General features: G+C 33.0%; 1 protein-coding gene across 1 annotated transcript in view; it reads left to right on the plus strand.

Moving 5' to 3' along the window:
- LOC115878578 (fatty acyl-CoA reductase 1-like) overlaps nucleotides 1–2,728 on the plus strand; it is a 28,772-nt gene extending 26,044 nt beyond the window's left edge. The window contains exon 5 of the mRNA XM_030895113.1: nucleotides 2,619–2,728. Within this exon, the coding sequence (XP_030750973.1) occupies nucleotides 2,619–2,637 (19 nt within the window). The 3' untranslated portion in view covers nucleotides 2,638–2,728. The remainder of the gene's footprint in view (nucleotides 1–2,618) is intronic.
- Nucleotides 2,729–24,547: the final 21,819 nt, after the last annotated feature.

The raw sequence follows: 24,547 nt of genomic DNA on the forward strand, positions 1-24,547 counted from the left end.
TTTTGATGCGTGTCGAATACTCCTCAGCGAGTAATGGCAGTATGGTATGGTATGGTAATCGGCCAGGAAAAGTCACGAAAAACATTAGACGATCAAATCTATATTTCCAAGGCTCGTTGATTAAAAATTAATGATTTTAACACAGCAATGTCACTCTAGATTGAAATTTAAAATACAAACAAATAAAACAAAAGTTGACATATGTTATGAAAATATTTATTTTCCATAGTATCCATGTTATATGTGTATTTAGGTAAATTCGAAAAATATAAAAAATAAGATAATGTAATAATGTTTGTAAAAGTAATTCATAAATGTTTTTCTACAAGATAAAAATATCGATTAACCTTTGCCTGTTTTTAACGTAAGAATTCTTTAAGCCCTAAATTGAAATGTCAATCCAATTTAAATGCAAAACTCGTATTTAATTTAACAAATTTTCCGCATTTTCTCTGATAAATTTCAGTAAAAAGCTAAACGTTGCAGTTTTATGCCGTTTAATCTCTCGCCAAGATCAAATTTGTCGTTTCATTGAACGTTATAAAGCAAATAGATTTCATAGAAACTGAATAACAAAACAAATTATAAGTTTTATTAATTGTTTGCTTTTCTAAGTGAGAAACTAATTTCACGTTCAACGGAATCAAAAACAAATTAGACAAATTGTGTTATCTCACTTAACCAGAATTATATCTCGCTCTATATTATTATGACTGAATTTGTTTTTAAATGGGCCTATTTGTTCTGTATGTTTTAATTTTAATTTATGTTTTTTAATGTTTTTCTGTAGCATCGTAGTTTTATTTCCTTGCACATAGCTACTTAAATTGGAATTTACCCGGTATAGCATAATATGTAGTTAAATTAACTATTGTAGTTTAAATCAAATTAAAACTTGATCCAAAAAGTTATACAGGGTGAGACAAAATTAATATTGAACATTGGTCACCTTTAAAAACATGTTACTCTTTTATTTTAAATGGAATACCCAGTATATTATTACGATATTCAATAGAGAATTCATGTCTCTTCAAAATACTATTAAGGTTGCCTACCTCTCAAACAAAGATTTTCCTAGATATTTTCATTTACATGATTTGATCTGAGTATAGATCATCTATACTCAGATCAAATCATGTAAATGAAATCATATATATCATCATATATTATTTGATCAAATCTAGGTGGCTGTGATATGGTCTGACGTTACTTTAACATAGCTGTTTAATCAGTCCAACTTTAACAACCAGTTATCATTTTGTGTCAGTTAAAACAAAAAAAAATTCTCAGAAATTCGCCGAAAATGCAAACTTATCCTACATTAGAGAGAATTGATATGATTCTATTAGTTGGTGAATGCAGTGTGCATTCACCAATTAATAGAATACTTAAATGCTCCTGATTTTATCTAATCTGGTTTTTTATGGGGATATGTTAAGGACAGTGTTTACAAAACTCGACCAGCTATTGTCAACAACATGAGAGAAATTATTGTAGCTGCTTTTCGAGGTAGAACTCCGCATATGCCTTTTAGAATGAAAAGATTCTTTTGAAAAGACATTTTTTTTATGCAGTTAACAGAAAAGGAAGCATTTTGAGCATTTGATTTCATCTAGCTAATTTTTGTCACATTATTATAGGCTTATATCTAGTTTTAATTCTGTGATAATTAAAATATGTTTTAAACGTGTATCTTTTTATTAACGTTGAGTATTTTACTCTACAATGTTTAACTTTTGTTAAATTAACAAAAGGCACAAATTAACTACAAAAGGTATATCACACAGCCACCTAGATTTTTTCAAATAATAAATATCCACTGAGGAAAAATCATAAAAATTAAAATATCTAGGGAAACCTTTGTCTGAGGAGTAGGCAACCTTAATAATATTTTGAAGATATGTAAATTCCCCATTGAACACCGAAAAAATATACTGGGGGTTCCATTTAAAATAAAGGAGTAACTTGCTTTTAAAAGTGACTAATGTTCCATATTAATTTTGTCTCACCTCGTATAACTTTTCGGGTCAAATTTCAATTTGGTATAAAATACAATGGTTACTGTAATTAAATATCAGGCTATACAAAGTTAACTAAATTTTAGGTAGCTGTTATCGAAATTTAAAATTTACTCTTCATTTTTACAAAATATGAGATATGTCAAAATCCTTAGATTTTAGGTATATGCTTCTTTAATAAAACTCACATTTATTTTTTTCCTAGAATCCGAAAATCAATTAATACATAGAGTGTTCCGTTAGAAAAAACACTTTGATATGTAACTTTTTTTGGGGATACCCTGTAGAACTCTCTATGTTTTTAAAAAGTGCTCTGAATTAACGTACATATGCTCACAAAATTTCATTTCAATACAAACTGTCGTTTTCCTTGGGACCTCCGCGGCGTATGAGAGGCGCCACCCGGTATACTTATTTACTTTTATTACGATACTTACTTTGGCCCCTATTACAAGAACTTAAGGGAATAAACGTTCATTTCAGTCCCTCAAAATCCGAACGGACAAAAGTGTAATTAACATGGCCCGATAACAATTAAACTCCCCAACGATAAAAGGGTCTCTCAACTCTAATGCATGTTTCTCTCTTTTATATTTTTAGTGACATCGACGGTATCTGACCCGGTGCCAGGTTGGTCCGACAATCTCTACGGGCCCTTGGGGATTCTCTTATCCTCCAATTGCGGTATCCTACGGGTTGTTCGAGGCAAAAGCTGGATAAGGGCCGACACAGTTCCCGGAGATCTGGTTATCAATGCGCTGTTGTGTCTAGCTTGGGAAGTTAGTAGGAAATGGTCGGTTTGTATGATGTCGTAGCGGTATAAAATAAAAATTTGCATATTAATGCGCTTACGTACGTTATCGCTTGAAAATGCACACGACTGTACTATTTTTATTCTATCTGGCTACAGGCGTAGACTTTTTAATACGAAGAAGTTTGTAGTTTTATGTTTATTTTTTAGGATCGTTAAAAAGTTATTTGATTATAAACACCGTTAAATAGTTACGATGTAGGTATGTTTTGTTGTCTTGAAACATTTCAAACAATGTTTAGAGAATTAAAATAATAATACATCAAGCAAGGAACATCCAACCACAAACCTAGTATTTAGTATGATATTAGTTAAGACAAGTAACATTAACTTTTCATGCTTCAATTTTAAACTGAAAATGCTGAGGATTTTTCCACTGAAATACAAATCTTTAATAAAAATAAAAAAAAAGAATTTTATGTAAAATCATTATCGTCATCATAATTTAGCTTATTCCGTCCACTGCTGAGCAAAATCCTCCCTCAACTCTAGCCATTTCTTTCTATTTTGAGCCACTTGAATGCATTTTTCAGCCACTCTCTTAATATTATCATCTGTCCATCGACTAGGAGATCGCCCTCTGCTTCTATAGGCCTCTTGTCTCGGTCTTCATTCTACAAATCTCTTGTCCACTGTCCATCTGTTATCCTAGCCATATCTCCTGCCCAATTTCATTTAAGATGTAAGACAGACATCACCGCATGACTCTTGTTCGATTTCTTATGGTATGATTGGGTATTTTCGAGGGTATTTTATACCTAAGTGTAATTCCCAACATGGACATTTCCATTTTCCGTTGCATGACCTGTATTCTATGTATGTTTTTTTTTGTCAAAGTAAGTGTTTCAGCTCCATACGCGGGACAGGCAACAAAGACTGGTTAAAAACCTTTCTTTTTAAACATAGTGAAAGATCATATTATCTCAGTATATGATTTAATTTACCGAATGCCGTCCACGACAAACCTATTCTTCGTAGGATTTCTTGCGTCTAATTATCCCTTCTAATACCGATCTCGTGTCATAAGTATTTATATATAAGGTTTGTTCCAACTAGCATTTCGGGATCGTTTCGAAATCGTACTCGAATCGGTTTTCTTGCACTTTGTTAGCATGCGCGGACTTCGAATAATCTCGTGACGGTGCAAAAAGTATCAACGTTGGAACGCTTTGTGGATTGTTTTCGGGACTGTCAAAAGTGTCAAGCGTGCGTGTATCGATCGGTTTTTTGTTTTTGTTTAGAATTTCATAACATAGCCCTATTATTTTTGTTTGCAATTTGCAATAATAATAATTATTATTCTTGAAATGGAGAATCAGAATCCAGTAATTGTTGGTACGTGTTGTTTCAGCTGTATACTCACTAACTCACTTACCTATCCTCTCTTTTATGATCCTGCTATGCGTAGTGTCCTGTTATTTCATTGCAGTGGTAGAATCTTTGAACATTATTTTATAAATAAAAATTTGCGCCAGGAGGCACGTATAGCCGCCCATACTAAAAAATATGTTAATAAAAAGTTGGTAGGCAGTTCTTTTAGTTTCAAAGTAAAGGAATTTTTCTCATTTTTTTTTATCAAAAACTGCGACTTTGACTGATTTTGATGTTATTACAAATTTTGTTGCGAATATTATTCCTAATCTTAAATTGAAAACCGTGTTTCGCTAGCTACTGTAATTTTGGAGTTACGATTTTTTAAAATGTTTAACCCCCTCCCATACCCCTTACCAACCCCCCACCCCTACCAAAAACTAATGGCCAGATTCTCGGGTGCCACAGTACTTTTGTGCCAAATTTGGTTAAAATCGGTTTAGCGGTTTTTGAGTTATCGTGTTACAGACAGACGGACAGACGGACAGAGACAGACAGACACAGACACCATGAAAATATTTTGTATTTAGGTCATTTATGACCCAAATAACTTATTTTGAGTGAAATTAAAAAAAAACTCTTTATTTTGCCGATTTTAATAGCCTACCATACCTGTTGGTATGGTCGGCTAAAAATCATTTAAAATTTCCGAACGATTTACTCCATGCAAACTCACAAGCAAAAGTATAACACACACGTATTCGATTATATATATACGTAAAAAATAACCAAGACAGAAGCACCAGCCAGTTAAAAATCGATAATCCCTGCCAATATGCTTTAATGTCAACCCAAACAGTTCTCAATTTGGACCATATACCGAAATTACCGCTCTGAAATCGTAACTAAACGATCCCAAGGTAGGTTGGTATAGTCTGTCCAACGAGAAGATCCTTGACAGTGATAGATGTGTCTGTCATTTTAATTTCAAAGTAGTTTATTTTATTTTACAAAGAAATAAGTTGGTACAACTGGAACGCATAGCAGGAAATATTTAAAATTTGATTCACAAGTTGACAAGTAATTACTTCAAAATATTGTGAAAAAAACTGTATAAAACTGAAAAAATGTAATAAACGGTATGTGTTAATACAAAACAAACAAGAACAAGACACTACATACCAAAAAAATATAAAAAAGAACTATTATTTACTTTCAAGCTTTATGAAACTACCCGCATTTTGTAATATTCCACAGGAATAAATAAAACAACATAGGTAAATAAAACAAACTATTTTCTTAATAACAACACCTACCAAATTGTATACCCTAAAGGTTGATTAATTAACTTTAATCTTATTATTTTTAAACCAGTACCTTTTGACATTATTTTTCTGCAGTACTAAAATCCATTATTTACCTATCGTGTGATGTCGATATTTTACAGCTACTCCAGTTTTTAGTATGTGTTAAGTTTGATCCTTCTACCATATACGAGATGCACTTATCTACGACGAAATGGTATACAAACTTTATCAATGGCAACTTCATTGGTGTATAAGACTTTCTGCCTGGGCAGCGAGTATTAACCATAAACTGTGCTCTGGGTCTACAGTTAATTTTCACTCGATTTTTCCTCCACTTGACTTCAAAAGACACAAAACACACGTAATAATACGAATCAAAATGCATCATCTTCCAAAACGCAGGGTATTTAACAAAAGTTGACACAAAATTATAACCTATAATTTGGCAAGATTTTGACAAGCGTTAAAAATGACAAAAATCTAAAGGCGAGTTCATACGCATCGACGTCCGTTTGTCGTTCATCATTCCGTCAAACCAATAAAATTGAAATACGATCTGTCATTTTTTATATAAACCAATAAAACTGGTTAAAAACAACAAGACACGACGCATGACGGATTTATATTTAAACTCATCCATAGATAACTTAAAAATTATTAGAAACTTTTTTTAGTAAAATAAATAGATTGGTATGGGACGTCATCTGCTTTTCTTCTGTCATCGTCTGTCGAAATCTTACCTGAACAAAAAAAATTATATGCAAATAAGATCGTCCAATAATCGTCAAATCTCGGTTGGAACACATTTGAATTACTGCGCACGAGCGTGATCGTTCAGTGACGGTTCTGCTGCGGGTTGGAACAAACCTATAAACACTTGTTCCAAAAGTATATTATTAATGTTTAAATTACCACTCAGTGCTAGGTTTGTCATGTATTGTGTCTTTTTGCAAAATACCTACTAAAAAAATTAAAATCTAAAGACACAAACATATCACTGATAAGTATATGACCATGAATTTTGCAAAAAAATATTAGTGGTGGTCCACATCAACCACGTAGTTGTAGGTTATGACAAGGATGATACTCCATTGTCCTTTCTGGCCATCTCTCATCTCCCATTCTTTTTTCGTACCCATATCATAGTAACTGCAGTCTTCATTCAATGTTGTCAATGCTGTTATATACCCGCCCTGTTCTTCACGTGATCTCCTCATTCCTAACTTGTTGTATTGATATTCGGCATGCTCTTCTCAGAAAGTTCATTTCCACTGACTGCCGTCCTTCTTTTTTTATTTAAATTGCCAGCTTTATGCGGGACTGTATGTTAAGGTTGGCTCTACGATTTCTTTGTAAATCCTTATTTTTGTTTGGATTGATATTTTACTTGACCACAGGAGAAGGTCGATTACTTTTTTGCCTTATTGAACTCTGATATGTATATCTTTCTTGGAGTTTCCTTCAGATTTAATACATCCTAAATTCTTGTATATTCTCTGCGCCTTTTAATTTCGTGTATGTGTGTTAATTTTCCATTTTCTACTGATGAATTCGATTTAATGAGGGTTTTATTTTCGGCAACTGGATGATATATCATAAAAAGAAAGAAAAGTAAATTAACAAGAACTATCATTTCACTCGAACGTATAACATTATGCTCCCGTAACTTTTGTTCATAACAGACTATTACTGTCATCATAAAAAATAAATTGATTGTCTAATATTTGTCACTATCATTTATTGTTTATTTTACAATTTGGAAAGTTGGATTATATAGTGTCCGGCAATCGTGCGTCGGGCATTGTAGCTCCTAGAATAAAAAACCTGGATTTTTTTTAAGTGTAAACCTAAAGTATGTACAAGGATGTATTTCAGGAAAATATTTTAACTTCTATAGAGTGGCTCAAAAAAGTGATAGTGGATCGGGATTATTTTTTTTAAATGGAACACCCTGTATATTATTGCATTTTTGGCTTCCTTTCAGATCTCTTTACATATATATTCCTAAGATATGATTAAATATATTTCGATAGTTTCTGAGATTTTAATAAATAAATAAAAAATATATATTTTTGAACCTTTATTAAAAAAATTATTACAAATGCAAGACCTGTCCTATATAGTGGGGTGAGATGGCTGAAAAAAGTTTCACATCTGGCAACCAATGCGCCCTTTTGGACGCAGATAGTACATAGGTAGACGAGTCTAAAAAGCTCGGGACACAAATTTTTCTGGCCCTCTAGCGGTCTTGCGTTATAACTCAATTTTCCTTTCCGATATTAAAATATTTTTTTAGTGATTATGAATTAGGAGAAGACATGCTTCCCAATGGTGTATTTGGTTTTATAGTTTAGGTTCACAAAACCAAAAATATTTGAAATTTTATTATTTATTTTTATTTTACTTTTAATTTTTTTCATCGCATTTTGCTAAATAACTTGAAATCTTTTTTGTTCATCAGAGAATTGCCTTTCTAGCGGTATATATGACTTTTTTATTTATATGATTTTGTCACAAACGGTTTTTGACAATTTGCCAAAATATTGTAGCGTTACACATCTCGTCGTTATGGTAAAAACGCAATTTATATGTACAGATCCTGAAAAAGTAATACAGCGACCTAATGACTATTTAACTATCAAATGTAATTGCTGTAATTTTTAATGTATTTGTCAAAAAATAAATCTTTTAGAACATATTTTAAACACCGCAGCTGCCTAAAAATGTCAATTTTGGAAGCAACTTGAAAAATGTAATAATACATAAGATTTTATTCAGTAACACTAAATCTCAACTAAAATTCCAAAAAAATTTAAGCAATTCTTATGTGTTAAAGAAAACAAGACACAATAATTGTTCCGGTTGCTAGCGAAGAAAATGGTGAGGGATTAGTATCCAGAGAAACATGTTCTATGTATTATGAAGATCGAGTCCTTGCGTCAAGAAATATGGATATATCAAGCATTTCTCCAGCCTCATACGAAGAAGCAGATGGTCTCATGCTTCTCCATGTTAAGCATGCAGTTGAAAGTGGACATACTCGCATCTTAATACGAACTGTAGACTCAGATGTGGTGGTTATTTCAATATCACTGTTCTCACAAATAAAAGATATTGATGAACTATGGATTGAGTATGGTACTGGCAAAAACAGAAAATGCATTCCAATTCATGAGATTTGTGCCAAACTCTCACTGGAAATTTGCAATAATTTGTTGGCCTTTCATTCCGTTACAGGTTGCGACACAGTATCCACATTTTGTGGCATTGGCAAAAAGACAGCTTGGAAAGTCTGGATGTCATTTCGTGAAATTGATTATGTATGGCATCAGCTCTGTACAGGCACCTCTGACATTGAAAATAATTGTCATGATCTGTTGCAGCGGTTTGTTATTTTACTTTATGATCAAACCTCAGACATTCGCAGCATAAATGAGTGCAGATGAGTTTTATTTACAAGGAAGAATCGAGCAATCGAGAACATTCCTCCTACATCAGATACTTTAACACAACATATCAAGCTACATATCAATACGAGCTACATCCCAAGTCAGAATTTGGAGCAACAGTCTCGTTGCACAATACACGATACCTTTACCAACCGAGTGGGGATAGATACTAACTTCGGAAGGATCATACCGACCTGTGTGGATAACAATTTCAGAAGTTTCAAAACACTGTATAGAACGTACCTCCTGTACTTGCCGCAAGCGATGTACATCTTGTAAATGTGTTAAAATGGGAATACGCTGTACAAAACTTTGTGTATGTGAACGATAGTGCTCGGATAGTTATCGGTAATCATAAGTGAACGGGTAATGCAAATCCTCTACTCTGGATATGACTTCTGTAACTAATGTTTGAAAGCTACAATTATACTTTCAGTATGCTTCATGTGTGCGATTTTAAAACGCAAATCAAAGTTTCGTCTTCCGAAAAAAGCTATACTTTATTTACTTATTCATCAAAATTTAGTTATCATTTTTGTTGCTTTTTAGCAGGTACAAAACCGCAGTATTACTTTTCGAAATCTATAAATTACATTGCTGCCCTAACGACTAGCTGTGCAACGCTACATTGTTTTGGCAGATTTTTAGCAACTGTTTATGATAAAATAGTTGATATATATACCGTTGTAAAGGTAATTTTTTGTGAAGAAAAAAGTATAGAACACATTTTAGCTACATATAGCGAATATCAAGTTATTTAGAAAAATCTGACGAAAAAATGAAATTAAAAAGTATTTTTAAATTTTTAAGTAACAAAGATTTTTGTTATTATAAACGTAAATAATTTTGTGAAATATACCATTAAAAAGCGCGTTTCTTCCTCTTTTATAATCACTAACAACATTTGTTAATATCGAAAAGTAAAAATTACTTATAGCGGGAAATCTAGAAGCGTGTCTAAAAATTTTGGCGGCTATTTTGATTACGTCATCAAGACCGCTAGAGGGCCAGAAAAATGTGTGTCCCGGGCTTTTTAGACTTGTCTATCCATGTACTATCTAAATCCAAAAGGGTGCGTTGGTTGCCAGATGTGAAATATTTTGGCATAATTTTAACCTAACATACCCCACTAATAATCAAAACTATATTGGCGAGGCAATGTGCACAATTTTAAATTATTTTGAAATATACAGGGTGTTTCCGAACTAAGATCCATACCAAAGTTATATTTTTTCTTATGAAACACACCGTATTTTATTTCATTTTTGAATTTTTGGGCTCAAAAGAAGGTAATTATTGTAAGGGTTAAATATGTTTAAAATCTTTAATTTTTGAGATATTTAAAAATATCTAAATATGCATGCTACAAAAGAATAATAGATAATCAACACCCTGTAGATTTATTTTCCGAATTAATTTTTGTGCTGAGTTTAAAGGTAGAGAAATTAACTTTACTGAAAAATGTTATTGCTTCTTTAAATTTATACAGGGGTACCAAAAATTGCTGATCTCTTTTAAATATTAATTTTACATAAAAACTTTGTTATTTCAAATGCAACACCCTATATTTATTAAAATAAATCGAAGCAGATTTAAATGCTCCTTCAAACTATATTAGGGTTTTCTATACCTATCTAGCTCAGATCTTGAATAAAAAATGATTTTTCAATAAAATGGCTCATATTGAAATTATATGTAAAAACATAGGCAACTTTTAGGCACAGATTTTTTATTTCTAATATTACTGTACTGACCTTCAATATTAACTTATTACATATATGAAGCCCCTTTTGCTCTGAAAAGGTTTTTGTGAAAAATGTATATCAACAGCGAAGCTATGGCCAGAAATTTGAGTTATTTTGTATCCTCATCAAATATAAGTATGCTAAATTAAAATTTTGACCCCTCTTTAATATTTTATTGGATGCCTTGCTAAAATCAATGTCTGTAATTTAATTTTTCCATTAGAAATTTATACTTTATAAATGTAGACAGCGTGGTTCAGACACGTGCTCTGAATGTTTTAATTTTTCTTTCGTAAATGTGATTTTATATAATCAATGATCATATTAGAAACTATTACAAAATAAATGGATTTTTGATATTATTTTAGAATGAAATGTGGGTGTGTGTTCGCAATACTTAAAAACAAAAGGCCGGCCGTAGCGTGTTGATCTGCGCTGCGAGAGGTACTGGGTTCGATACCCAGCCAGTACGGTCGCTTTATTTATTTAAAAATATTGATTTATCTAAATAAAGCGACCAGCGAGCCGCCACCTCAAGGACGGCTATGGCAAACCACCTTAAGTATATTTGCCTTGTACAGGATGGGTCAAATTGGACGCTTTTAAAGTGAAACACCCTTTTCTATAGGAGATAGACGAAAACTAATATCGGTGTCTGGAGCTCAATTTTCATCAAAAACATGATGGTGAAGACCGCACATCGATATCTGTTACCGTTTCAGAGTTAAGGGGTGTTTTTCAAAAATGTGGAATCGCTGTAACTTTTTTGCTATGGAAAATTTTCTATTTTTATGAAAACATCTCCAAAGCACCTTTTTACGTAGAATTTAATGTTTTAAGTATAATTTTTTTAAAATTAATAATTTAAGATTTATCAACAGAAAAATTTATTTTTTATTTGGGACACCCTGCATATTTTAATTAACTAAAAAGAACTTAAAATTACCTTTTCAAAAATATAGCACACTTGATATTTTGTTATAATCCCCTTCGAAATATAGAATTTTTAGAAGTTCGCCACTTTTAACTAGTAGGTTTTGAACCCCTTATTGATGATATGCCCCTAATGTAACTCGAAAACATATTTGTCCAGCAAGACGAGGCACCGCCTCAGAACGCTGAAGTTATCAGCAAATTTTTGCAGCCAATTTCAAGAATAATTGAATAGATAACCATGATCCCAGCCGTTGGCCGTCGAGGCCGCCGGACCTAGTGCATCTGGATCTAATCCTATGGATATGTCTGCGGAAGAATGAAGGTTCTTATTTTTAAATGGCTCGTATAATCTAGACAAGAATTAGAAGTACTTAGCAGTTATGAGGGGGTATCTTTCACCCCCACTGAGTTAAAGAATTTCGCGAAAAATGTTCAAAAACGGCCCCATCTCTCCGTAACAGAAGACGGTCGATATGTCGAATACCTGTAGCAAAATTTCATGTCTTGATTTGCTATTTATTGTTATTAGATATAGTTTAAAATGTGTTGATGTTGGTTAAATATAGTTTAAAGCTTGATTTTCAGGCATCCGTTGTCCGACGATACGATGATACGATATTAATTTTATTGGTTGATTTTAAAGACTTTGATTGGTTAAAAACGGTTAACCAACTGAAGCCTTTAAATTCAACCAATAAAATTAATATCGTATCAGCGTATCGTCGGACAACGGATGCATGAAAACCAAGCTTAAATTGTTATAAAATTCTGCATCTCTCATTGCAAATATTATTTTCGTTTTAATTGATGCTCACAGCTAGAATTTTTTTGCATTACAGCCGGCGCTGTTCAAAGCCTACTTATTTAAAGTGGGCCAATTTTTATAAAGTCCATATCTTGAAGAGGAATCGAGCAAAATATCAAGTGTGCTATATTTTTGGATAGGTAATTTTAAATTCTTTTCAATAAATTAAAAATATACATGTTGTCCTATATAAAAAATCAAATTTTCTGTTGATAACTCTTAAATTATTAATTTTAAAAAAATTATACTTAAACCATTAAATTCTACGTAAAAAGGTGCTTTGGAAATGTTTTCATATAAATAGAAAATTTTCCATAGCAAAATAGTTACAGCGATTTGTTAAAAATGCAAATTTTTGAAAAACACCCCGTAACTCCCAAACGGTAACAGATATCGATGTGCGGTTTGGTTTATTTATCAATGTTTTTGATGAAAATTTGGCGTCTATCTCCTATAGAAAAGGGTGTTTCCCTCTAAAAGCGTCGAATTTGACCCAACCTGTACAGCCTCTCAAATAGTGCCGTTCGGATTCGGCGATAAACTGTAGGTCCCGTGTACTTGTGAAACACTGATGATACACATCACGATTATACATGCGAGAGGTAGCCGACGCTCTGCAGAGAATATGGTACTGTAAGAAGAAGAATAATAAATGAAATAGAATAAAATGTGTAAAATGAAATTGTGGAATGTGTATCTGGAATTACCTTTTACTAATACTTAACGTTTTTTTTTGTTAACACACCAAAGGTTTCAATCCCCAACTGTAATCATTTAACTGACTTATTATTTTTGAAGTGAAACTTCTTTACGCGCGATGGGAGTGTCACGACCTTGAATTTTTATTCAAGGCCGTGACACACGAGCCGAGCCATCTTTTCATGATATTTTGACGACGTTTCATGGCACTACGAAACCCAATCATCAATAAATCAAATCCAAAATTCGTCCGATTTAAATGAAATTTGTATATCGATAGATTGGACCAATGCCAATTTGACCGTGTACGACACGTGTCATTATTACATTATTTAGTTTTGACGTAAGAAACGTCAAAAGTTGATGTCGTTGAATCGCGACCAAATTTGGTGGTTAGGCTATGTGAGCGACGGTGCATATGGTCCCACCCTGCTAAGTTGGATACGACGTTTCGTTTGCGTCTTCATCAGGGTGGGACTAAAGATTTGATATTGAAGAAAAATGTGCTTCTATTCTGGCATAATTGGGGACGAGCTACAGGATGACGTCCTCGACGTTTCGAACCGATGCCTCTAAATGGACGAAATCATCAGGATTTTTCTCTTAATTATGGGTCGATTGGAACCAAACTCGGTAGTTTGATGGAGGTACCCGAATGTAGTCCTCAAACGGACAGACGCAGACGTAAGAAGAAGTTTCACTTCAAATATGCGCACATATTGCAAACACATTTTTTTATTCTTATAAATCTAATTTCTATCGCATTCTTATTTATGAAGTATCTATAAAACGACAATATCTAAATGGTAATTTTTTTTGCAAGTCATTGTTTCACAACGAGATCTATCAATTAAAAATATTTTCAATATGGCGGCACTTCCGGAAATATCGGAAGTTTCCAGCAACTTTCTTATTTTGAATGGGTACTCCCATTTTGTATTACATAATTAAATTGTACGTAAAATTTAATGAATTTTGATATCAAACGCTCTATACCTAACATAACCCGTTTTTGAGAAAAAAAATATTTAAAATTTTTGGACGAAAAAGACTACCTGTCAAAAAAATGTGTATAGCCTAAACGTCAAATTTAGTGATTCCCACAGCGACTGTGACATAATAGCTATCTATTTCGAAAATTAAATTGTTCGAATGTCATATAATATTGGCCGTATCTGCTATGGAATTGAACGATTAAAAAAGTGTCATAAACGATTTTTTTCAAGTAGAAGCCCTGTTTTTTATTTCACTAGTGAAATAGTTTTTCAATGCGAAACTTTTTGATTATACATTTTCCTGTACCTAAAATAAATCGTTTTTAAAAAGTTATTTAATATTTAGTTTTAAAGCGTATATTTTACTTGTTTTTATCTAGCTTCCAGCAAACAATCAGACAATTTATTTCCTTCTGTCAGAAAACTAATTATTTGAAATTTGTATATTATAAATTATGCTGGTTAAAACTTTATAAAGTGTATTTATAAAAATATATCTCGTATTTTCGATCTTTAGAGATATCAAATAGTTGATATTATTAATAGATAACATACCATACCATCGAAAATAAACGCAAAGCTAGCTTGGAAATTGGAAATGACGATCGATGACATACTGATTTTTTGATAGTGTCACAATATAACATGGTCAGATATAATGTTTTACATCGCTTGACGTTTAAAGTCATAGGCTATTGATTAAAATTTAAAATCAAGAAAAATATACACTTTAAAACTAAATCTAAAATAATTTAAGAACTATTTATTTTAAATATACGAATATATATCATCAGAAAGTCGCGAATTGAAAGACCTTTTCATTAGTGAAATAAAAAAAGTAGGGTTTCACTTGAAAAATTTGATTTTAATAGCTCAATTCCATGACAGCTACCGCCGATCTTATATGACATTCGACCAATTCAATTTTGGAAATAGATGGCCACATGTCTTCTCTTTATGTTACAATGAGTGGTTGGGGCTCGTAAGACCAAAATATATCTTGGCCGAGAACCAAATTTAGATGACTCTGGTAGTTGGACTGTCGAAGGACCAGTTGAAATAATATTCAACAACGATAACTTTTACACACTTATATTATAGACAAATATAACACAAATGAAACTTATTAATAATACTTAAAATAAGAACGTTTAAAATTTCTCGTAACAATTATAAAAGCCAAAGAAAAAACTGTCGATATGCGGATGGCGTCTTTCGACGCGTCGTGCGTACCCTGCACGCGTAAAACGTACTCTCTCTAGAACCACGTTCCAGTCTCTTAAATAATGTCTCACTTCAAAAATAGCCATAGGCGTACAATACAATTTTCATGTTCTTAAATCTAATATTCAGAACAGTGGACGACACTGCCCTAAACTTACATTGCTTAGATATATAGACAGACGTCTGCGACAGCTATATAGTTTTACGATCAAAATTCCCAGTGGTAATAGTTAAGTTAAAGTTATAATTTTACGAATATAAAGTAGGGTTGTTTATCATCTTAAAGGTAAGGTACCTTAATAAGGTTTTTATAATGGGAAATTTCTTCAACTTTGTTAACATAGTAGAGTAACTTTAAACTATAAACAATTATTATAATCTAACAAAAATGTCTTAGCTAGCCTGAACAATGAGTGTGGTCATCACTAAATTTGACGTTTAGGATAAACAAATTTTTTTGACAGGGAGTTTCATTTTTATTCCTCCAAATATTTTAAATATGTTTTTTTCTCAAGAACGGTTAATGTTAGATAAAGAGTGTTTGACATCAAAATTCATAAAATTTCACAGATAATTCAAGTTTGTAATAAAAAAGTAGATCTTAAAATAGATCTCTTTGTGAAACAATGACGTACAAAAAATCTCCGATCTAGATATTATAGTTTTCTAGAAACTTCTAATGCACGCTCAGCCTGGGACACCCTGTATACTATACAAAAGTGCTTCGTTCGAAGAAATGAACAAAATAGAAACAAAATTCAAAAAACCTTAAATTATGAAATTGTGGCTTACTATAATATTCAAACCTAGCTTGCCATAATATTAAAAATCCTTCGAAAAATCGATACCCAGAAATTAGTGATGGGATCACTCGAGTGAAAAATATTCGGTCACCCGAGTATTCATATCCTCGGTATGTCTAGAGTATTCTTGTCGATCCTCGAGGATTACTCGGCACGCAACTAACATCGGGTGTGGCGTACCATCCTCGATGCTTGCGAGGATACAGGCGATTTACGATTTATGCTGAAACCGTTTATATAGAGGATAACCGTTTAATCACTTGCTCGCGTATCGCTCGCAATAATAATTGGTTTTCAGAGTAGTAACCTGCATTTTTGAACAGAAATACATTACTTGTTTTGGTTTTGTTTAGATACTTAGATGGGATATATTAATTATAATATTTCTTTAAATTATAAAGATTTTAAATTATAAAGAAATTTAGTGTGATGAAACGTAGATATAAAGTGAATGATTTGCAAAATTTGCCAACATGAATGATAAGTTTGATAACAATATTGCTGTATATTTTACTGGCTATCGGAGGAAAAATTCTAGCAAAAATTATGTCAAACCGCCGGCACCCACATATAGAAAAAATCCTCCCAGGATCGCAAACGGGTTTTCGCACCAACCGCGGTACCGTCGATTCCATATTCTCCATCCGGCAACTACAGGAAAAAGTAAAAGAGCAGCAGTCTAAACTTTACGTTGCATTCATCGATCTAACAAAAGCCTTCGACTCTGTGAACAGAGATGCACTTTGGGTAATTATAAAAAAGTTCGGAGTACCCATCAAATTTCTTACAGTATGTAAAAGCCTCCATAACAACAACAAATCAAGAGTGTCATATCATGGATCACTGAACGATCCCTTCCTAACAAACACAGGCGTTAGGCAGGGATGTGTCTTAGCGCCTCTCCTATTCAATACATTCATGGCAGCGCTCTCCATTATAGTGGACAGCAAACTGCAGGAGAGAGGTTTGGGCATTAGATACAAATACGACGGCGGTCTGTTCAACATAAAAAGACTCGGGGCAAAAACACGTACAAAATTCTTCACAGAACTTCAATACGCTGACGACTGTGCTCTAGTTGCAAATACGTTACAGCAATTGCAAGAAATGTTGAACACATATACATGGGCATACGAGGCCTTGGGACTTAAGCTGAACATAGATAAAACTAAAATCATGTGCACTCCCCCGGAAGATCACAATGCTACAAAAATCGGAGATGAACTGTTGGAATATGTAGCGGAATTTAATTGATTTCGGAAAAGGCCAATATCGACTCTGAAATTCAGCACAGGATTAGCAGCGCCTCAAGAGCATTCTGACAATTAAAAGACAGGGTTTTCTACAATCATGACTTCAGCACAAACACGAAACTTGCGGTGTACCGAGCGATAATAATTCCCACCATGTTATATGGAAGCGAAACCTGGGTGCCGTATGCTGACACATGAACGCATTAAACAAGTTGCAGCAGAGACATCTTAGATAACTCTTAAGAATAAAATGGTTCCATCACGTCTCAAACATATCGGTCCTTGAAAAAGCTAACTGCGAGAGTATCGAAGTCATGAAAACAAAGTCCCGCTTAAGATGGGCTGGTCACGTATGCAAAATGCAAGAAAACCGCATACCAAAATCTCTGCTTTACGGTGAGCTTGTAGACGGTAAGAGGAGGCCGGGTGGACAACTCAAAAGGTTCAAGGATATTTTCCACGAAAACTTAAAGGGAATTAACAAGCAGAATGAGTGGGAAGAGGCAGCTCACAATAGAACGGAATGGAGAAGAATTGTAAAGTCAGTTAAGAGCGACAACCAAAAAGTAAAGAGGCAACAAAGCAATGAGATTTTTGAATGTCTGGAGTGCGGTAGACAGATAACGGTAAGAGGAGGCCGGGTGGACAACTCAAAAGGTTCAAGGATATTTTCCACGAAAACTTAAAGGGAATTAACAAGCAGAATGAGTGGGAAGAGGCAGCTCACAATAGAACGGAATGGAGAAGAATTGTAAAGTCAGTTAAGAGCGACAACCAAAAAGTAAAGAGGCAACAAAGCAATGAGATTTTTTGAATGTCTGGAGTGCGGTAGACAGATAACATCACGTATCGGGCTTTTCAGTCACAGAAAAGCTCATGAAAGAAAAACGCCTTGCGTGACCATCTTCTGATGCGTGTCAACTACTCGTCAGCGAGTAATGGCGGTATGTATGTATGTATATTTTATTTCAGTTTTTTTTTCAAACAGTTTTTAAAGCGACAGCTGACTCGTTGTAAGCCTTAAGTAAAAAATTTTACTTCCCACATGAAATTAGACACGAAAATACTACGAGATTAAAATTTTTTAAAAGTGTTTAAAATAATATTTATTTTTATTACTATATTATTCAAGTCATTCAAGTACAACAGTGTGTTAAAAACAGCAAGCAAAATCACTCACACCCAGCGGCGAGTATTATTCAGGTTTCGATCGAGATATTATACAGAGAAAATTTTGTGACCGAGACCGAGGATTCCTCGGATGATCATCCGATTATTGGAATCCTCGAGGATCAATACTCGAGGATTGAAATCATCCGATTTTTCCCAATACTACCAGAAATTACATTTCTCTTTACACCCAAGAGAATATGTTGCTTATTCATATTTTATGATTTTCAGGTATGAGAATCCAGAAAATTACCTCCCCTCCGTATTCAATTTCTGCGGCCAGGAGAGCCCTCTTTATATGTCCATAAGGAAATACGTAAACCTGGTAACGAATTGCGGATATCCGCCCTTTAAAAAGACCGTTTGGAGTCCGATGTTGGCCATTGTCCATAATAAATGGCTGTTCGAAGGTTTGAAGATGCTGCTCCATACCACCCCGGCTTACATATTCGATACAATGTTCGTTATTACCGGACAGAAACCTAGGTAAGCATGCATAAACAAGATTGTAAAATCGATATATACGCTTAGTCGTCGACATTATTCTTTTATATTTAATTATTTGATGTATAATTGCTGCTGTACTAATAATTTTATTATCTACAAGTAAAATATTTTTATAGCAATACGTATATGGTCCAGGGCAGACGACATTTTTGGCCTTGATTTATCTTTTATCTTGCACTAATTAATATTTCTGATCAACAAAATGAACTCATATTAGTGATGTGTCGGTATTTCAGTAACGCGATTTTGGAGCGGTATTTTTTGTAACGTCGTAACGCACTCTACAACTCATCAGGAAAATTACTGAAGAACGACGATCATAATAACGACAAAACTATAAATTATTTATAATTTGCAAATAATTTTTTTTATAATCGCTCTTGGAGCTCGAACCGCATAACGCCGTGTTTCGCTCCAGCCCAGCCGTCGCGCTCCTATGGTTGCGAACAGTAGTAACTGGAACTAAGTACGTAGCGTCGCGCGATCTCGACCGCTTCGTCTGTCGCGGAAGATATGTAACTGGTAACGACCTATACCGCGACGTACTTCGCTCCAGTATCAGTGGTCGCGTGACTGCTGGAGCGCAGAGCGCTCTTAGGGTCGAATTTTCGTCGATCGCGAACTGGAACGAACTGGTCGAGTTTTCGTCGGTAATTGGAACTGGTAAGAACGTACGTAGCGTCGCGCTTTGATTGGTCGCTGTTGGCGTTGATGCTCCTCGTTGATGAACCTTTAAAGCGCTTGCACACGCAGCGGCAAAATCGGTGCCGGAGTATTTTGCAATCGATTGCAGCTACGGCACCGATTTCGCCGGCGTGTGTGAAAACGCTCTTAAAAAATTAATATCATTAACTTGCGAAAGTGTTAAAATAGTACTCGTTGATTCCTCATCAAAAATATGAAAAAAAAGTTTATATAAACATGGGTATGGAAATGCATAGTTTTAAAGTGACAGGATGTAAAAACTTTTTAAAATTATTAGGTCTTTTTTTAATCATCTTAAACTAGTTGAAGACTGGCGCATCCGCCATGACATCAGGAAAAAAAATACTTTTTATTTTATGTTTAATTAAATGAAAACCAAAAAACCGGCGACTACAATTTTTAGAAGAGCCAATTAGCTATCTTTTAGTAAAAAAAGCAACTTTCTAGAGCAAGTCGTTACTTCAGTAGAGACGACACAGATAAACATTAGCATTTTATATATACAGGGTGAGTTTCCTACGATGTTCTCTATGGGTATCTCGGAAACTAATGGAGATAGAGAGTCGGTTAAATGGGAAAAGAATTGCAGTTTTGTGGGTTATAAATATGCGCTTTTCTGATTTTTGAAAAAGTTAATGGCTTACTAGATATTTCGAAAAAATCAAATTTTGGCTATTTTAAAAATTGTCCCTAATTCCATTATAAGCTATTTTAGACAAAAAGTTTTCAGATAAAAGTTGTAGATAATCACATCCTTAATGAGACTGTGTCCTTCACTTTTTTCTAAAGCCTGTCATTTTTGACATATGATACAAACATATGTTTTTTTAAATGGAAACCACAGTTGGCTATGACTTTATAAAAAGCGCCATTTTTTAGGCTTTTTAGTGATATAAGCTATAATATGTATTTTTCGAAAAATAACATACTTATAGCCAATTCTTATCATTTTTAAACAATTTCAGTTAGTTAGCCATGGAAACAACTTCAATCGCCGTTGCTCTCAGAAATGTGAAGCTGTCACAACCAAACTTTGTAAATTAAAATAAACAAAAATTGTAAATATGAATTTCTCAAATGAAGAAAAGCGTGTAGATACTCGCGCATCTACACGAGTGGTTCCAACATGACTTTCATTATGACCCCTCCCCCCGTCCTAATGAAATAAATGTTAAAAATTATTTATATCATAATTATGCAAACTCAGGGATAGGAACAGGTGACCAATTGCATAGCCTAACCTATCTATTTTAAAATTTTTAATGCGGTATGGTTAACAATAAGGTTTACAAAAAAACTTATGAATTAAGAGGCACTCGAAGTGGCAGTACGAGAGAAGTTTAATTAAGTCGACCAGTCCTCGGTCCTTCTGTGAGAATAGGTAGTAATTCAGTTTTAAAAAGATGCAACTCAAAACAATGGCGGATTTTTTGAACATTTTCTAAAATAACTTAAAGTGTATGTAGTGATATTATTTTTTTTAGTTTTAGTTTGTGTAATGTAAATGGTAAAGATTCGTTTAATAATATATTCTGACTTTTTATAAGTTATAAATCATAACAGAATAAGAATACCATGAAATCTAAGTGAAATTAGTCAAGAAAGATAAGAATTGGCTATAACTAAATTTAACTTTTCTAACATGTCTTGAAAACCGTTCTCTAAAAAACGAAACATTCACAGGTCAATGTATGGTCAAGAGAAGTTGAACCAATAATCCTACACGCTTTTCTTCGTTTGAAAAATTCATATTTACAATTTTTGTTTATTTTAATTTACAAAATTTGGATGTGACAGCTTCACATTTCTGAGAGCAAAGCCGATTAAACTTGTTTCCATGGCTAACAAAGTGAAATTGTTTAAAAATTATAAGAATTGGCTATAACTCAGTTATTTTTCGAAGAAAACATATTATTGCTTATATCGTTGAAAAGCTTAAAAAATGGCGCTTTTTATGAACTCATGGCCAACTATGGTTTCCATTTAAAAAAACATTATGTTTGTGTCATATGTTAAAAATGACAGGCTTTAGAAAAAAACGGAGGACACAGTCTCATTAAGGATGTGATTATCTACAACTTTTATCTGAAAACTTTTTGTCTGAAGTAGCTTATAATGGAATTAGGGACAATTTTTAAAATAGCCGAAATTTGCTTTTTTCGAAATATTTAGTAAGCCATGAACTTTTTCAGAAATCTGAAAGACGCATATTTCTGACCCCACAAAACTGCAATTCTTTCCCCATTTAACCGACTCTCTATCTCCAATAGTTTCCGAGATACCCATAGAGAACATCGTAGGAAACTCACCCTGAATATGTAGATACCATTATTTTGTTATTTGAATTTGATGTAGCTTGGATTAATAGTAATAATAACTAATAGTAATAATATTTAATTATAAATTACAGATAAAATAAATATAATTTATTAATTTAATTTTTATTTTAATTTTATTAATTGCGTTTATCTCATAAAGGGATCGAAATCGACAAAATATCAAGATCCAAATTTTAATTGGCATTTAACAGCCTATACAATTTTACTAGAAAAAAGTGAGCGGCGCACATGTTTTTCAAAAATATGTTACGGTTACTAATTCATGTAAAGTCATGTCAAAAATATTCCAGTGATAACCCATATATAAGTTAGCTACCTAAAATTCAAAATTTGAAGTTTGTAACTCTTCGTCACTTAAGTCACTGTCGAAGTTAAAGATGTTTGAGTAGCACTAATTAATAATCCTTGACTTATAGTTGTTACATTCATGTACAAAGAAAATCAAACTTCAAATCGATTACTACTTCTAGTTTTCTGCCTTTTTCTCGAATGGAAAGTCAGTTACCGGTAGCGGCTAGACCGGTAGCTTTTAATCCATAAGGATATTTCGAGATTTTTATTTTTTTCCTTTGGTTATAAGCTTAAAGCTATCTAAAAATCAAAATTTGAGGTTTGTGACACACCTTAGAATTTTGATGATCTGTCAATGAGTCAATGTCGAAGTTAAAGAAATTTGACAGGGGATAATTCATAAACAATGAGGTATAATTATAAGAACAAACGACTTACCTGTAGGAAGTTCGTTCTGAATTATATGAGTATCCTCGTCCAAATAGATATACACCCGTAGTATCATTATCATACTTTATCGAGCACATTTTATTCCCAATTACGTAAAGAATGCATTTTTTGTTAGCCATAGACCTTAGTCATCCGTACCCGACGGTCAGCCTTCTCATAACATTATTTTGCTTTTAAATCAAAAAAGAATTTCTTGGGAGGGCTAGTATCGGTAGGGTCGGGACCTATCTATTTGGACGAGGATACTCATATAATTCAGAACGAACTTCCTACAGGTAAGTCGTTTGTTCTTATAATTATATTTCGTATCCTCGTCCAAATAGATACTACACCAATAGATGTTGAAAGTAAAGAAATTCTTTGTGGCAGTTTATATTTTGCTGTTTTTTCCAACAGGTGATGTAAAATATACATAATCGTATGACGTTTAATTATTTGACATTTAACATTTGATTAATTTAATACAATTTATAGTAACATAACTATAAACGTATATTTAAATATAATATGTCAAACCCACAAAACAAAAATATATATAATCTACTCCTACATACATGTTATTATATTATATAACAAAATAGCAAAAAAAATAATGTAATATAATATGCATCACATAATTATGATTCTAAATTAGTATAACACATAGTAGTAGTATAACACATACATATTATACTAAGGGTCGGCATTTTTGGTCTTGGGTGCCGGTTTTCATGTGTACGAAGAGTACGGTCAACACGCTTAGTAAAATAAGATGTACTGAATAAAGACAAAAGGCGAGTATTTTCCCAAGCGCTTGGAATCTAACGTCAGATTAAGTAGTTATGTAATAAATACTTCGTATTTTTGCTCACTCCGACTTAGTAGATTGCCATAACGACTCACTCCTATACATTATACATATTGTTTGAAATACTTTTGATTTTGATTTTGAAACATTTAATGTTTTTGTGTATCGGTTTTTATTTTTTATAAAAGCGCCACACAGTTCCTTTTATCTAATTTTTTGCTTTTTTTTTTAATTTGTATATTAATATTTAAAAAAAAAGGTAAATAAACTATTTGAATTTGAATTATAAGTAATTAGAAAAATATAAAACATACTTATTAACATTAACACAATAAAGAGCAACTTACTAGAGCAGTTTATAATGACTGCACTTGCTTCCTGCATGTTTCTATAAAGTTATTTATTTTTTCTTTATTCAGTGGACGATTATAAATTGTTTGAAATACTTCTGATTTTGAGGTCCACCCTATGGTATTCTTTATTTGATCAATATTAAATCCCTTTCTGTAGGCCGCTGAAGACGTCGCGTATGTAATACTGTGAGTACTAAACAATTTTGTGTTGATCCAGCGACTTATAGACTCGGAACATGCCACTTTAGGCGTTTTTTTTTTTTTTTTTTTTTTTTTTTTTCAAAGATAATTCTCTTCTCCTCTTAATGATTCAGTTCTTTCTAGGTAAGCTTCTAAAGTGCTGGCAAACATAAATCTTAATAGAAGAGTCGTCTACTTCAGCTATATTTTTTAGTGTCTGAACTCTCTGGCCAGTTGCAAGAATTAGGAGAGTAGCAAGCTTTTTTGTGAGCAATTCTAATGAAAAATTTTCGAGTGGACACCATCTTTTTATAAATTTAAGGACAAGTCAAGGACAATCGACCATTTCAGATTTTAGTAGTGATAAAATTAAGGTGCAAATATTTTACACCTCCCATTTTATTAGTAT

The sequence above is a fragment of the Sitophilus oryzae genome, unplaced genomic scaffold (assembly GCF_002938485.1).
Source record: "Sitophilus oryzae breed Bouriz unplaced genomic scaffold, Soryzae_2.0 scaffold_1518_pilon_pilon, whole genome shotgun sequence".
Lineage (NCBI taxonomy): Eukaryota > Metazoa > Arthropoda > Insecta > Coleoptera > Curculionidae > Sitophilus > Sitophilus oryzae.